General features: G+C 40.9%; 1 protein-coding gene across 1 annotated transcript; it reads left to right on the forward strand.

Moving 5' to 3' along the window:
• Positions 1-793: 793 nt before the first annotated feature.
• olfml2bb (olfactomedin-like 2Bb) lies at positions 794-12,771 on the forward strand. Its single transcript, XM_070844921.1, has 9 exons — positions 794-1,006; positions 1,739-2,014; positions 2,115-2,222; positions 3,408-3,560; positions 3,703-3,892; positions 6,986-7,474; positions 7,602-7,778; positions 10,448-10,644; positions 12,090-12,771. Exons 1-9 carry the CDS (start codon positions 794-796, stop codon positions 12,477-12,479), a joined length of 2,193 nt encoding a protein of 730 aa, XP_070701022.1. The 3' UTR covers positions 12,480-12,771.
• The last annotated feature ends 4,111 nt before the right edge of the window (positions 12,772-16,882 follow it).

Below are 16,882 nucleotides of genomic sequence, written 5' to 3' on the forward strand. Positions count from 1 at the left end.
GATATTATTTTATCATTTGAGGCACCGGGCCAGATGTCAACAGAAGTCACATCTAGAACAGAAAATAAGAAACACTGCATGTGTTTGAAGCGTGAAAACCAAGGATTACCAAACCATCAAAGTTTCTTCTTTTCAGTGTTCCAAATAGGCTTCTTTACATAGCTTTATAACTCGGTTTACTCTGTTTGGTGTTAGGAAAACAGTGTTTGGTTTTCCTAACACTGGTCAGTGTGTCTTAAGGGTTGGGGGCAGTTAGTCTGAGCGGGAAGAGCCATGAAGACTGAGTGGACCCCATACTTCACAACCATGCAGTGACACACACACACACACACACACACACACACACACACACACACACACACACACGGAAACACTTCTACTTGGATGACACCATCAAATATTTTACAAATTGGAATTTGAGATTACATTACTTTTCCTCATTTACGGCCAGGGCTCTCTCTCTCTCTCTCTCTCTCTCTCTCTCTCCCTCTCCCTCTCCCACACACACACACACACACACATACACACCCACAGCCAGTTAGACCGGAGTGATGTCGGTGTGATGGTCTGTCCTCTCCGGTGTTTTAAACGTGAATAACTCCTAACTTGCTCTTTAATTGTTAATGATCCTTTAATACCTTTGGACCGTCGCATTTAAGCATTTGGAAGCTGGACACCTATTTTTTTTATAGCAGTAGCCTGGAGCTTCTTCAGACAGGACCTACTCAGGCATTCTTGGCTCCCTCTACCTTTGTCACCAGCAGGCACTACTTTCTTGTGGTGCTGAGGAGGAATGTGGCTCCGGGTGTCGCTGCTGATTCTGTGCTGTGCCGTGAGGGCCCGTGATGCTCTCAGCACCGGGAAACCGGACAAGAGCGTCCGCTCCGGGGCAGAGGAGGAAGGGCTGCGGCAGTCCCCCAGGAGAGACCCCGGAGGTGTGGGTGCGGAGGGGGGAGTTCGGCCTCCCGACGAGGAACTGGACAATGAAGAGAACCTCCTCAGCCAGGTTGGTGTGCTGCTCATCTATTCGGCCATAGATGAAGTTCTGTGTGGATAGATCACAAAAAGTAACGCTGATGATGAAAAGAAAACAATCCTGATTATTATTAACGCTTGATTTGCATGTGCCTTCTGTGTCACATCACATCAGTGGTCACTCAGTGAAATGAGGGCTATTTTCCAAGCACGGCATTAAGTGAAAAGCCCATGAGGATTCAGAACAGCTGGACTTTCTGGTGGCTTTGAAACTGCAGATCTTACATTTCTCATTTCCAATCTCAAATTGAGATGAAGTGATTGTGCTAGACACACAGATTTTACTTGCAAAAGTTTGTTTATTTGTCTCACTCCAAACCTCACAGTTTGTCACTCAGGATGTGTTTTGAGTGTGTGTGTGTGTGTGTGTCTGTCTGTGGCTTGCATCCTTGTGGTGTTTGGTTATGTATTATCCTTTAAACTGTCGAACCCTAAAAAGTGCCTGTTTATAAAAGGCTGTCCTGCAGCTTGTCACTGCTGCAGCTGCAGATCATCACACATGCTGCAATTCTTTTTTTTTTATTTTCATTCAAGTATTTCTGCTTCATAGTTAACTACTAATAGACTGATAGAGTAACAATTATACATTCACATTAAAGTTAAGTGTATTATTCCTGAAAAGTTTCCCTTAAGCTGCCAAAGATAATGAGAGGAAAAAAACCCCAATACAAACGAAACAAAAAGCTCACTCCCTCTCTTTCAGTTGCTGGGTGATTACGACAAAGTGAAGACTGTGTCATCAGGGTCCGACTGTGTGTGTCGCTGTATTGTTCACGCAATCAAACGCTCTGACTGTAGCCGTATCCATGACAGTGAGCCAGCATCACAGTCCGGGCAAGATTTTTACACAGTGGAAACTGTTACCAAGGGAACAGACTGCAAGAAGTGTGTGTGCATGGCTCCACCTTCAGCTGTAAACCCCTGTGAGGCAGATTACAGGTTTAAAAAACTACAGGAGGCCAGCAAAGACGACATTAAGGTAGAAACACACACACGCCTTCACTGTTTTTGGCTGTTGGTTACTGAGGACAAATTCTCTCTCATCTTTTATCTATGCGATTTTGCTTTATGCCGTTTAGCTAGCAACTATCATTGAGTTGTTGGAGAGCTCTCTTTACGGACTGGATTTGTTAAAGCTCCACTCTGTCACCACGAGGCTACTGACCAGGATGGACAACATGGAGAAGGTAAGCACACACAGACCTAGACACACACATGCACATGTACCAATCTGTTATACGTACTTTGGTATGACTCTGGGTTTTTACCCACAACTTAGTTACATAATGTACATCTTTCACGTCATTTTCATTTTCAGGACCAGAGCAATACGTTCAGTTGCCATGTATCTATGGATGTATAGTACCAGTCAAAGGTTTCTCATCCTTCTCATTCAATGGTTTTTCATTTTTTTACACCGTAGATTGATATTGAAGACATCAAAACTATGAAGGAACGCATGCAGGAGTAACAAAAAAAGTGTTAAACAAACCAGAATAATGTTCTATATTTTAGATTCTTCAAAGTAGCCTTTTGCTTTGACGACAGCTTTGGACATTCTTGGCATCCTCTCAGTCAGCCTCATGAGGTCGTCACCTGGAATTGTTTTCGGTTCACACGTGTGCCTTGTCAACAGTTAATTTGTGGACTCTCTTGCCTTAATGTGTTTGAGACCATCACTTGTGTTGTGAGGAGGGTAGGGTTGCTGCACAGTTCTATACAAAGAACTACTCTTCTAATCCACATTATGGCAAGAACCCTCTCAACTAAGTGAAGAGAAACAACAGCCAATCATTACTTTAAGACATGAAGGTCAGTCAAAATTTCAAGACGGGGCCGCCCCATAGTTTGACAACCTTTGCAATAGATCAGTCCAGCACACTTCCAGTAATATTTCTTGCAGCATTTAATGTGTACTGGCAGAGCCGTTAGTAAACTTTGTGTATTTTGCTGCAGATTAAAGTTTTTTTCTTTCAACATTTCCTTCTTTCAATCACTAAAAAGAGAAAATATGCAAAAATATGCTTGAATACCAGATCGTCTTTGTGCTCAAGCTTTGTAAGCTCGAACACTAGATTCACGTTGCTCTAAAATCTCCCATGGGTGTTCAATTGAGTTGACATCTGGTGACAGTAAAGGCCACAGCATATGCCTATAGTTGCCTATACATATGCCTCAGTTTCATACTCATCAAACTATTCAGCAAATCCTTGGGCTCTGTATGGTAGAATCAGCAGTTCTATTTCTCCACTCATCCATTCAGGTTTCTATCTCAATTTGTCACCCGTCTGTATATTCCATACGTGTACCTAGTTTCTGATAATGCCACTGTGAATCTTGGACTGTAATGTCACATTGTCTGTGCACTTCAGGCTTTTATCCACAATTCCACTGTGAGAGCGAGAGAGAAACAACGTGTGAAGGAAAGGGCAAAAGAAAAGGAGAGAGAGAAGCAGAAACAAAAAGTGAATGATTTGCAGCGTGCAGGACAGAAAACTGGAGAAGCTGCTTACGCCAACAAGCAGGTACTGGAAATGTGTGTCTGACATATCAGCGAGTGAAGTGAAGACAGACTCCAGCTTACCTGCTGTCCAAAAATATTGTTATCTCAACTGAAAACCCCATATTCCTCACAGATTAGACTGAACTTTGCTTGTCCTGTTGCAGAAGAATTATGAAGGTCAGCCCAAGAAGAACCAACCGCAAAATGGTCTGGAACAGCCCACCAGGAATAAGACAGGAACTCAAAAGCCAATCAAAGACAAGAACATCATGGTCATCAAGGGTGTGACCTTTTACAAGGCAGAGGAGGAAATCTACAAAGAAGAGGATGAGCAGAAAGGGACAGGAAAGAGAAGTAAGTTTAATGTACCCTTATGATTGATACAAACAGCCTGAAGTATTCCCCTCCTGTCCAGTCATGACTGTTTTTTTGTGGACAGTTTGCATGATTATTTTTACGCCTGCAACAATCATGGCTGCAGGCAATATGTTTTAAAATGTTGTTTGTCTGCCCATTCATCCCGTTGTTGTGAATGTGATGTCTCAAAAACGCCTGGAGGGTCTTTTATTATATTTGGAACAAACGTCCATTTGGACTCAAGGATGAACTAATTAACCTTTGAACATCAAATTCTTAGGTCAGGAAAAACGTTTTTAGACCAAGACATCGTACTAATTCATATGCGAATTGTGAGTATAAGTTTAAATTTAATTTTAAATCAGAAATAATCAATAATTGTTAGAGATGATTAATTTCAATTAATTATCTCAATTAATAGGACTTAATGTAAGTCCACATCAAGGCACTGTCTCTGAGGCAGTTAAACTGGCTATTTCTTCTTGTCAGTCTTTTTAACTACTGTTGTATATTTCAATTCCTGCTGTATATATACACTGTTGCCCATAAAGTTGGAATAATTGTTCAATACCCCCATTTTGTTAAACCCTGAATACACAGTTTGCAAAGGTTCATTGTGGTTTAAGTTTCACTGTGATATGTTTGGAAGAGTTTGATCAATAAAGTTGAGAAGATATACAGAATAAATAGATATACAAGAATAAATCACATTGTCACAATCATTTCATGAGAAGAGGTAAAAGACATTTTATTCCAACTTTATGGGCAACAGTGTATTTATATAATCACTGTATATATGTGTATGTATGTATATATATATATATATATATCACTTGCATTTTTAATTATATTTTAATACTGTGCCGAGCCAATGCAACGAAATTTTGTTCTGTTGTGTTTTTTTTCTTGTTGCATACCTGAATGACAATAAAGTCTAGGTCTAGGTCTAAGTTAGATATACTAAACTATGAATTTGGAGCTAACAGTTATTGGAACTTCTAATTAATTTTAACAACTACAACCGTATAGATAGCTGATAAAGTTGAAGGATTTTTGGAGTTCTTGGCAGAGTTCTTTTTAGTACAATTTTAAAGAGAACAGCATGTATATTAAATAGCATTTATCAACACTAGCAAAAGTCAAAACACACAAAACTTACGCTTTGTAAGTAAATATTCCTACCTAAAGAGCAATAGGGAGAGAGTGCATATATGTGTGTGTGTGTACGTATTAATATGCATAGGAGGTCAGGCTAGAAGCCCAAATCCAAGATACCTACAGACAAGGAAACCATGTCTGTTAGCTGTGTCTCTTGGTGGAGGATGAGGCCAATGTACCAATATGTAGCTGTATGTGAATGTGTAGGTATAACGGTGTAACGGTTAGAAAAAGATGGTTAGTTTGCATGTGGTTCTTGTGCGTCTGTAAAGCAGAACTAACATCAGCTTAGTGGTGTGGCTAAACAACACATCACAACAATCAAACTCTCATCTCATCTCATCTCATTTTCTATACCACTTATCCGTCAGGGTCGCGGGGGAGCTGGAGCCTATCCCAGCTGACATTGGGCGAGAGGCGGGGTACACCCTGGACTGGTCGCCAGCCAATCACAGGGCCACATACAGAGACAGACAACCATTCACTCTCACACTCACACCTACGGACAATTTAGAGTTACCAATTAACCTAATGTGCATGTCTTTGGATTGTGGGAGGAAGTCGGAGTACCCGGAGAGAACCCACGCTAGCATGGGGAGAACATGCAAACTCCACACAGAAAGACCCCGAGTTCAAACTGGGATTTGAACCCTGGACTTTCTTGCTGTGAGGCAACAGTGCTAACCACGGCACCACCATGCTGCCCACAATCAAACTCACTGAATAGTAATAAAGCAAATTCATATATGTTTATTAGCAAGGTTAAACAGTGGCTTAGCCATGTGCACAATTATCCCATGCTATGTATGCCCAGTTAAGGTTGCTGTAAGCAGTCCTTGGAGGGAAAGAGAGAGCTTTGGCATGCTGCTTTCATAGCTGGTGAAGGATGAACCAGCTATGAAAAAAGGTTGTGATTCTATTCTTCTTCATGGCGGTGACGTGAGTGGCACCGAGCGGCTAAGGCAGATGCCTCACTAAGGCCTCCTCAGACCTGAGGATGTCATGGGTCATGTACCACACACTGACCAATGGTAGCTGAAAGCTGGGTCCAGACCTTCCATGGTAGCCCCTGTCACCAATGTGAGACCTAGAAAGTTGCAATACAAGCACAGTCTATTTCATTTAAAGTATTCACTACCTATATGAGTCTGGACAGGTGTGGATGCAAACTGCAACTTGAGAGGTTGGTGGAGGCATACGGCCATGAGGTCATGAGGTATGCCTAAAAAATGTAAAGCCTAAAACCAGTGTCACACTTGACTCAATCGGAGAGGAACATAATGAAAGGCCATGAATGACAGCATAGCAACACCACAATCATTACAACTGAACAACCATTCAACTAAACTTTTCTGTCTTTGCTTGAGAAGAAACCCTGGATTAGGCACACCGGAGGCAATCAGCAGGGTCGTGAACAAAGTAAAAGTTATCAGCCAGTGTGTGGTCAGCCCAGCTGATCTTTGTTTTTAGCTTTAAGGTCTAACTGGACTACTGTTAGCATCTGTAACATTACACTAACTAACATGCTTTGTGGAGTTGACATCAGTAGTGGGTGGATTCTTCACTATGAGCTACCCCTTTTACTTACAAGTAGCCATCTGATGTGTTGTTAGTATAAACTATTGACTGTAACTACTTTGAAGTTATGAATGTGTTCTAGTTCTGAGTGTTTAGTGTATCTATAACCTCACGAAGAAAATGAGAGCAGGTCTTGGCACATTCAACGATCTTCTGAAAAATACAGTATGCTAACCCTAATTCACTGCAAAACTTAAACAAAGTAATATTTGTACCAGAAATAGGATGTGACTAACTCATAATAATAAATAGTGTTCAGTGTGAATTGGCAGTTCTTGCAGGAAGAACTGGCAGGAATCTAAATAATTCAACATGGAACTGTTCTCCTCCCGTATCTCTCCTTTTCTTATTTAGCTGCTCAGACTGCGAGTGCTTCAGTGGACTTAGTGATCTCTGATCATCTTCCAACTACAAGGACAGTCTCAACCAGGAGTCCAGCACCTTCAACCCCTGTGAGCTCAAAAGTAAGCTTTCTGGACCTACCAAGGAGACCCAGCAGGCCTGCAGCCACCCAGCAACCAACAGCTCCCCAGACAAGCACCCAACAAACCACAACTACAACCACTCCAGCTCCCACCACCACCAAACCAACAACTGAATTAATCACTAACATACCAACAACTCCAAAGCCGCCGACAAGAAAACTGGTAACTACTTCAGAACAAACTACAGCTACTATTGCGCGTACCCTGCACATCAAGCAGTATACCACCTCAGCCTCAGACACCAATATAGGTCCACCAACCGATGCGTCTCCCACGGTAGTGTCTCGACCAGGACCCAAAACTCGACTCACCTGGACGGAGAACCCTGCTGACCAACCAAAGGCCACAAAAAAGCCTGGTAGAGATACATGTTATACACTAGTTTATCCGGTAGTGAGTGCACATATTTTCAAAGAAAGTAACAAATGCTAATTATGATACACAGTCTTGATTCAGTGTCACATTTCACGTGTGTGTTCTTACAGCAGTGTGTAAGGACACAGTAGCCAGCATCTCTGAACCAGTCCAGCAGAACACTTATGGCCTTAGTGATGGAGCCTGGATGAGAGATGCTCGTGGACATGGCAACGTCATCTACCTTACCAATGGTCACTATGGCAGCAACCTCCTGGAGTTTCGAGACTTGAGCACCCTTAAATCAGGTATAGGAGGTGTGTGTGTGTGTGTGTGTGTGTGTGTGTGTGTGTGTGTGTGTGTGTGTGTGTGTGTGTGTGTGTGTGTGTGTGTGTGTGTGTGTGTGTGTGTGTGTGTGTGTGTGTGTGTGTGTGTGTGTGTGTGTGTGTGTGTGTGTGTGTGTGTGTGTGTGTCCTCACAAAGACAAACCCATCTCTTAAAACATATGGATCCTCTCGACCCAATTAGTCTCAGTTCCACACTCCCTAAGTGATCTCATGAATCGTTTAACTGTATTTTCTTGAGACGAATGTGCCAGAGCTACTACTACTATAGTATACTATATTAGTACTATAATACATTTAGATAGCACCCAGTTTTCTTCCAGTCCATGTGTGTCCTGTTGCCTTCAGCACTTTTTTGATTTAAGTTGTGTTTTGTTTTAAATAGACTTGAAACAGGATTTGTCTTGTACTTTTCAAACACCTGACAGTGAAATATTTCTCAGCTGTACACAAGTGAAGAAATATTATGAAATCTAATCTGATCTAAATCTGATCTGTAAAGTGCAAATATTTTTACCACTTTGAATTGCCATCAGACAGCCCTCCTGACTGGGAACTGAAGCCAGTCTCTCTTACTCTTTGCTCGCTTCAGAACCACTAGACAAACACAGTCAATTTATCTCAAAAAACAGAGGATTTTGTTGTCTACCACAGTTAGTTACACACAGTACCAGTCAAAAGTTTGGACACACCTTCTCATTCAATGGTTTTTCTTTATTTTGATTATTTTCTACATCGTAGAGTGATATTGAAGACATCAAAATTATGAGGGAATACAAATGGAATAATGTAGTGAACAAAAAAATGTTGACAAGAATATGTTTTCTATTTTAGACTCTTCAAAGTAGCCACCTTTTGCTTTGATGACAGCTGTGCGCACTACTGGCATCCTCTCAGTCAGCTTCATGACATAGTCACCTGGATGGTTTTCAGTTAACACGTATGCCTTGTCAACAGTTAGTTTGTGGCATTTCTTTCCCTCTTAATGTGTTTGAGAGCATCACTTGTGTTGTGCAGAGGTAGGATCGGTGCACAGTTCTATACAGAAAATACCCCTTAGGTTGTTAATTCATATTATGGCGAGAACTACTCAACTAAGTAAAGAGAAACAATTGACCTTCATGTCTTTAAGTAATGATGGACTGTCAGTCGAGAAAATGTCAAGAACTTTGTTTTGTGACAGCACTTGAATCAAGTGCTACGATGAAACTAGCTCTCATGAGGACCCCCCAGGAAAGGAAGACCAAGAGTTACCTCTGCTGCAGAGGGTGAAATCATTAGAGTTGCCAGACTGTATGAATCAGGCTTTTGTGGTCAAACTACAAAGAAACCACTACAGAGGAAGAACAACAAGAGGAAGAGAATTGCTTGGGCCAAGAAACACAAGGAATGGACATTAGACCAGTGGAAATCTGTATTTTGGTCCTAAGGAGTCCAAATTTGAGATTATGTAACAACTATTTGACCAAGATGGAGAGTGATGGAGTGCTGCATCACCCAGCCCAAATTCAGTTGACATGGTTTGGGATGAGTTGGACCGCAGAGTCAAGGAAAAGCATCCAACAATTGCTAAGAGAAACCATCCCAGGTGACTACTTCATGAAGCTGCCTGAGAGGATACCAGTAGTGTGCACAGCTGTCATCAAAGCAAAAGGTGACTACTTTGAAGAGTCTAAAATATAAAACTGTGGTTTGTTTAACACTTTTTGTTTACTACGCAATTCAATGTGTTCCTTCATAGTTTTCATGTCTTCAATATTAATCTACAATATAGAAAATGATAAAAAAAATAAAGAAATCATTGAATGAGAAGATGTGTCCAAACTTTTGCCTGGTACTGTATGTGTTATGTTACAGTGTAGATGTTCATATTAAACGTGGCTAAAGTTTCAAATGATTTCATATGTAAAAGTTATCGCTGTGAGCCAAAAGCTGAGAATTCCGACTGCTAGGTTACATCAGATAGGCTCGGATTTCTTTATGCAGTCATCTGCTCCAGGCACAGCACAACAACTCCTCTGCCTCCTTCAGTCTTTCTCTAGACAACATTGCACAAGGATGTGTCGTTACCGCTCATCTGTGGCCTGAGTTCAGACTTTGAAGCTGTGATTTTGTCAATGTTTTACTTTGTTTTTCTGTTAATTTGGCAGGTTAGCCTGTTAGCATGTTGTGTTGCTAATGTGCTCAGTATCTACTGCTCTCACACAGGCTAGAGCAATGTTGGACTAATAATAATAATAATAACTAAAAGTAATATTAAGGGACAGTTGAGAGACTGGTGATATTTATGGTGGAGGTGCAACTAAACTCAGTTAATGTGGCTCAGACAGAGCTGATGTGCCCTCGGGAAGGGGATTCAGGCAGATGGTCGAAGGCAAACTGGATACCATTTTAGTGGATCCACTAATATGAATTGTGGCCGGCAGAGAATACGACAGTATTTCCCTCCAAAGTTAAAATATTTTCACTTTTTGCATCCTCCATGACAGAATTTACAACTGGATAAGGCAGCTCTCTCCCAGAAAAATATTAGTAGAAAAATATTTTCTATACATAATGGATGGATGAATCAGAACTTGATGTGCAGTCCTGACCAGCCGCATGTGTGTTTTCTGTGTGTTCTTCCTGCTCAGGTCAGGCAAGTAATTCATACAAGCTGCCCTACAGTTTCACTGGAACAGGTCACGTTGTGTTTAATGGAGCTTTCTACTACAACCGTGCCTTCAGCAGGGACGTCATCAGATATGACCTGAGACACAGATATGTGGCTGCCTGGACCACACTGCATGATGCTATACTGGAGGAGCAAGCTCAGAGGACACAAAGTGAAGTAAGACTCATGGTAGCTGCACAAGAAACACTGCATGGTGATTTACTGGTTGGAATATACACCTGGGAGACGTAAAAGGGTCATAAAAGGTCTATAAAGGAAACGGGAAGGAAAAGGTGTCGAGTAGAAACAACTGCGTATGTTTTTGTAGTTTTGTTCCTTGTTCAATTCACATTTTAAAGCTTAATATGGCTGGTGAGCACAGGTTGTAGTTTTTAGTAAGTTTCTATACAACCACAATGGTACCAAACCTGGCAATGTCACTGTAATTACAAGACTGTTAAAAGTACTTATGTCAGTAACTAGTCCTAAAATGACAAACTGTCACAAGGGTTTGGGTCACAATGGGTTATGAGGTACAATGATAGTGATTGATGATTTTTTTCCTCCTGCTTTGAGTCTTTGTGCTAGGCTAAGCTATTGTATACGTTTTTCAAATTTCAAAGTCGTGGCACTAATAAAGGAATATCTTATCTTATCTTAAGCATAAACATACTGATAGAATATTGATGGATCTCTAATGTTCATTTGAAAACCTGCTATAACTGATTTTTTTTTTTTTGGGCCACTTGGGTGCAACAGAAACAAGCTGTGAACACAATTACACATCACCTTTCAAGCTGACATGCAAATGCTTATTTAGATAGATAGATAGAAATACTTTATTGATCCCCGAGGGGAAATTCTGGTGCTACAGCAGCAAAAGTGAGTAAAAGTGACCACCACCATGAATACAACAATAAATAAGCAGATAATAAATAAGCAGATAAATTGATAAAAAGATTAAAACCAAAGTGCGAGTTAAATTAAATTACATAAAATAAAAACTATAGTGCACGTTATACACTTATTTACACTTCCAGCAGACATGGAACAACATTATAATACATTTGGTCACCACCAGCTGGTGGTTAATGCTCCACTATGTTCACCAGCCAGTCAACAACTTTATTTTTTGTGAGAGTGAAGAGGCAGATAGGACATGTGGAGAGAGAGAGAGAGGGAACTGACATACAACAACAGTCAGACAAAAGACGGTTGTGTCTGTGTGTTCGAGGGATGCAATGTAACCATTCAGTTACAGGTGCGATCCAAGCCAGTTGCTAATTTTTATCTGTGGAGCTCCTTGGTGCTGGGTTGGTAGCTTACAACGAGTTTTAAGAACTTTTCACTGGAAACAGCTGTCTGCTGTAGCTGAAAGTGACACAGAGTGGTGAGAGTGAACCAAAACAGTAAAGGTGTGAGCTGTAAAACCAAAACCATGAACTGAAAGACGCTAAAAGGCGCTGTAGAGCTGAGGGGAGCTGTAAGTGTCATTTCATCCATTGTTTATCTAAAAATACAGAATTTTGTCGCTTTAATGCATGAAGATAATAAAAGTAATGCTCTTGAGTTTTGCATATTTGCTCCTCCATAAGTGATGTTACAGACATTCTATCTTCCAGGTGGAGTTTGCTGTTGATGAGTCCGGCCTGTGGCTGCTCTACCCTGCTCTGGACACGGAGGGCTTCCACCAGGAAGTGATCCTGCTCATCCAGCTCCGCCCCAGAGACCTGCAACAAATACAGAGCTTCCGCACGGGTCTTCGGCGTGGTCGCTATGGAAACATCTTCCTGGTTTGTGGTGTGCTTTATGCAGTGGACAGTATGGAGCATCGCTACGCTAACGTGACATACGCCTTCGACACACACACACTCACACACACTGTGCCCAGCCTGTCATTCACGAACACGCATGCACGCACCTCCCAGCTGACTTACTGCCCGCTAGACAAGAAACTTTATGCATGGGACGATGGACATCAGATGACATATGATGTCGTCTTTGCTTATTAGCACTGCAAATGGACAAACAGTTGGAATAAGTTACAGTAATTCAGCGTATCCAGCAGGAGGCCAAAGCAAAACTGGGGACAGAAGAAATAAGATAATAAGTGATCAGATATTTTATGAATGATTTGTTTCTAAATGTCTGTGGATTGGTCTAACTGAAGGTGTTTTTGTAGAACCCTTAGCTGCTGCTTTGCCACACACACCAAAGTCAATATTTATCAGAAAGAGCAACGCTTAACTCACAGGCAAAATCAGAAAACAAGTGGAAATATATTCACATTTGGAAAAGATCCCTACGGTACATATGAATGAATGTAAATCTGTACACACCATAGTGTGTTATGTATACCTGCTCCTATACCTGTGTATGCATTGAACCATACACAGATGATTCTAAAAAGGATAATAATTCCCCCGTTCATTCTATTCTTCAGAAGAACTTCCTTCTAGTGTTGGATTTTGTGGCCAAATACAAACCTCACATCAAGTTTATTTTTTGTAAATAATGTTCACTGAGTTCAGTGCTGTGCAATAGACATTATTAGTAATTAGAGTATTAGACGTTATCGTGTAAAGTGGGACTGATCTAGTTTGTACAAGATCTTTGTAAGTTCCCCTTTAATATGACAAAGGATGGTCTCACAATAATCCCAAAATGTTAGAAATCAGACAGAGAACTATTCAACTTGGGAAAACTGCTGTATAAGGTATCCTGCTATGGGAGAGTCTGAGACAGCCTACAAGGTTACACATTTAAGAGCCTCTGAGATCTTTGAGATGATTATTTTTTGTGATTAAAAAAAAAATCAAATCAACAAAGATCCACTTACTAGCTTGTTTATAACGTCCATGCTCAGATGAAGGTGTGAAGTGTGGGTACTGACAGGAGTAATTGACACTGGGATATATCTGGGATCTCGGCCTCTGCTGCATCACATTTGACCAGTCATGTGAAAAAGTTTCCCCTTAAGAACGCTGAATACATTTTGCTGTTGAATTCATAAACCATGCATTCACAGCATCAAATGACACGTGCCTTTAAGGCATATGCCACTAAACATCTGTAAGCTTTCCAACACCTCTGGTCAGTGAGCTAATGTCACAGTGTCATATCAGAAATACAATGTCAAGTAGAACCAGATTTGTGTGAAACAACGTTCAATTCCAAAGAGTGAAAACTGATTCTGATAATGACTGAAGATATTTTACTGTAAGTGTTGCATCTAACATCAGTATAATTCCTTTATTTAGAGTGTGTATTGAACAAACTGTTTTCCTATATGGTCGACGTATATATTGTATGTTTTTTTTAACCGTATGTCGGCATAGCATGTTTCATATTTGCTGTCACTCCCGTCCTGTGCTTCATCTCCCTTACAATTTCATTCATTTAAAACCATTCTCCACACTACTCTGCTTGTGGAAAAGAAAATTCCCAAGACAAGGTTGATTTCAACTGCTGTACTTGCAATTTGTCTTGTTTTGTTAATTTATAATAAAATATTTCAAAAAGATCAAGGTGAACAAGCTCTTTCTCCTTCTCCCTTTCCTTCTCTTCAGTCCTGTGCATGTTGCCTGCTGTGGATATTATTTCTGGGGTTGATTTAGTTTTCCTGGAAGCAGCAGAGTCGCTGGAAAGATGTCAGGGTAGAAAATAAATCTCTGACTGGGAATTCTCAGAACACACACCAGACCCTCACATAAAGTCTCATAACTGTGTGTAAGACGTCATCACAGGGAGCCTTTGTTTTCATTCCATTCTGGTCTGGTGCAGCATTGCCCAGTGACCTTCAGATCAATCAATCAATCTTTACTCATAAAGCACCGATTCTTAACAAATGTCATCTCAAGACACTTTCCATAAAGAGCAGGTCTAACTCCTCAGTTAAGAGAGAGAGCCAACCATTCAAGAATTCAAAATTGGGGATTTAAGAATCCCCATGAGCAAGCATTAGGCATCAGATCAGTTCACATCAACTGAAAACAGAATGAAAATGCACTAAAATAACATATTTTTATTGCTGGCGTGCACATGGGAAGTTAATAGCTCTGCATCATGGACTACTTTATGAGCCCTTGGTGCCAGTACTTCAGCCTGTCAATGGACTCTCCAGAAATCAACCTGACACACAGAAAACTTCAAGGGAAATATTACCTGCAAAATAATTACTAGCTTCTTACCTTAAAGATGCAGCCTTACCTGCACTGAGCTTTTGCAGTACCTGCAAATAAGGATACAGTTCCCGTTGAATAGGACAAAAAAATCGACTGTAGAAAAGAAAGGGTTTCTCCAAAATACACACAAACAACATTTTGACTACAAACGCAATTACAGCAGGAATGTTCCAGTAAAGCTGATTGGGTCCTCTGGAGATGAAACCAGAAGTTATATAACCATCATGTTTATGTGGTGATGTCTGTGTGTAATGTGTGTGTATGTGTGTGGCAACTGACCACCTAGCAGGATGCAGAAGAAAGGCACCCATTCATTTTAACTCCAAAAGATTCAAAATGCGTGTGTGTGTGTGTGTTCTGTTCAACTGTCAGTCTTAAAACCACTTGGTCTGAATGTCTGATGCATGCCAACCACACACACACGCGTGCACACACACACACACACACACACACACTGCATAATGTCTGGTTTAAAGGCAGCATTCCTCACTGCCACCAAGCAAAAAATCTGTGCAAAAAAAGAAAAAGAAAGGCAGAGAGAGAGATCGTGGAGATTTGGGACCTTCAGAGGTAATCTGTGTTTAAATATAGAGGTAGATGTGGATGGAATAAGGTGGCAAGAAATCTACAAAAGAAGGCTGTGGAAAGTGAGGAAAGAAAAGACAAAACAGGCCTTGCTTAGAGAGAAAAGAGGGAGGAAAAAGTAAGGAAGGAAAAGACACCAAGGTAAGAGACACAGAGGAAAGGAGAGAGGATGATAGGGATGAATGTAGAGGTTAGATGTCAGAGATCACAGGAAAGGTGGAGAAGTGAATAACAAATATGATCATAAAACTCAAAGTGAGACTACAGGGAGCTTGTGGGGCTTTTCTGGACAACAAAGAGATCAACAGAATATGAAAACACATTTTATTTTTATTTATCTGTCAGCCTGATATTAAAAGTGGGGACACACATTACAACTATATCTCCGATAACGAATACGATTTCTGCACGATGATGGAAAGACTGAGTCAGACTGGACTGAGTCTGAAGTCCTCAGATTTGTTGCGTCAACATGTTTCATCGATGACGAATGGCGTCTCTGGAGGGATACATGCCAGTCAATAAACAGCTTACCTGACGACAACTTTGTTTCACTCACCTCCAGTTTCCTTATTAGGCTCAACAGTCCAGGCGCTGGTTGCTGTCCATGTTAGCATTCTCACAGGATTTGAACAATTGTCTACCTCCAGAACTCCAGTAGTTGCTGTGGTACCAGTGGTTCCGTGTGTTTTCTGGACTACTTATTATGTCGTACATTTTATGCTCCTTCCTGACGGTCAAAGAGTAAGAAATCTGGAGTCACACCTTTTTTTTTCCTAGACAGACTTTTTCACAAACTGACTTTGATGTGTCAAATTGGTGGAGTTCCCCTTTCAGAATAAAATGTACACTGAAACAGGTACTTGCTGTAATCATTCTTCCTGGACATTAAAAGATCTTCTTCCAGTGATGGGGGCCGAAATTTAGTTTTTGGTCGGTGAAAATATACATTCCAAAGTTTATCTGAAGCTTCAGCGGTCTGAGTCCCAAAAAGTTGGTACCTTCCAAAGATACAGTGTTTTTATTACAACCTGTGTCTTTTCCCTCGTCTGGTGGAGTTTTTCCACTAAAAAGACTAACTTTGGAAGATTGTGGGTTTGCAGATTTTACTCAGTGAAAGCATCATGTAGCTTCAGTGAAGAGCTGGAACAAGCTGCAGAATCTATACTGTTAATGATACTCTCTTTTCACTCTTCAAAATGAATAGGTTTTGACGTGCCCATAATATGAAATACAGAGACTTGCCTTAGCTTCCAGCCAGACCCTCAGGGCTGGTAGGGAGGAAAAACAAGAAAGCAGAGGATGATGAAAAGATAGCAATCAGATTTGGAAGAGGAGAAAAGTGGTGGAAAATAAGGGAGGGGGGAAGGAAATAGAGAAGAGAAGAGCAGGAGAAGGAGACAGGAAAGAGGGCTAATGTGTCCCCCAGATTTCAACATCTGGTTTGTTACTTTAAGGGCTTCAGACGGACAGACAGGCAACGTGCTGACAGAAAAAATGTTGCTGTGGTTAATACACAGTGATAAAAGTAACATGACTAAATGACAAGCAGCTCAGATAGCTTATCAAAATGTAAAACTTGACAAATTAGATGAAGGAGTATAAAAGAGTTGGAGGCTAAAAGATGTTAAATCACATTTCAGGCA

The sequence above is a fragment of the Pempheris klunzingeri genome, chromosome 15, assembly GCF_042242105.1.
Source record: "Pempheris klunzingeri isolate RE-2024b chromosome 15, fPemKlu1.hap1, whole genome shotgun sequence".
Classification (NCBI taxonomy): Eukaryota; Metazoa; Chordata; class Actinopteri; order Acropomatiformes; family Pempheridae; genus Pempheris; species Pempheris klunzingeri.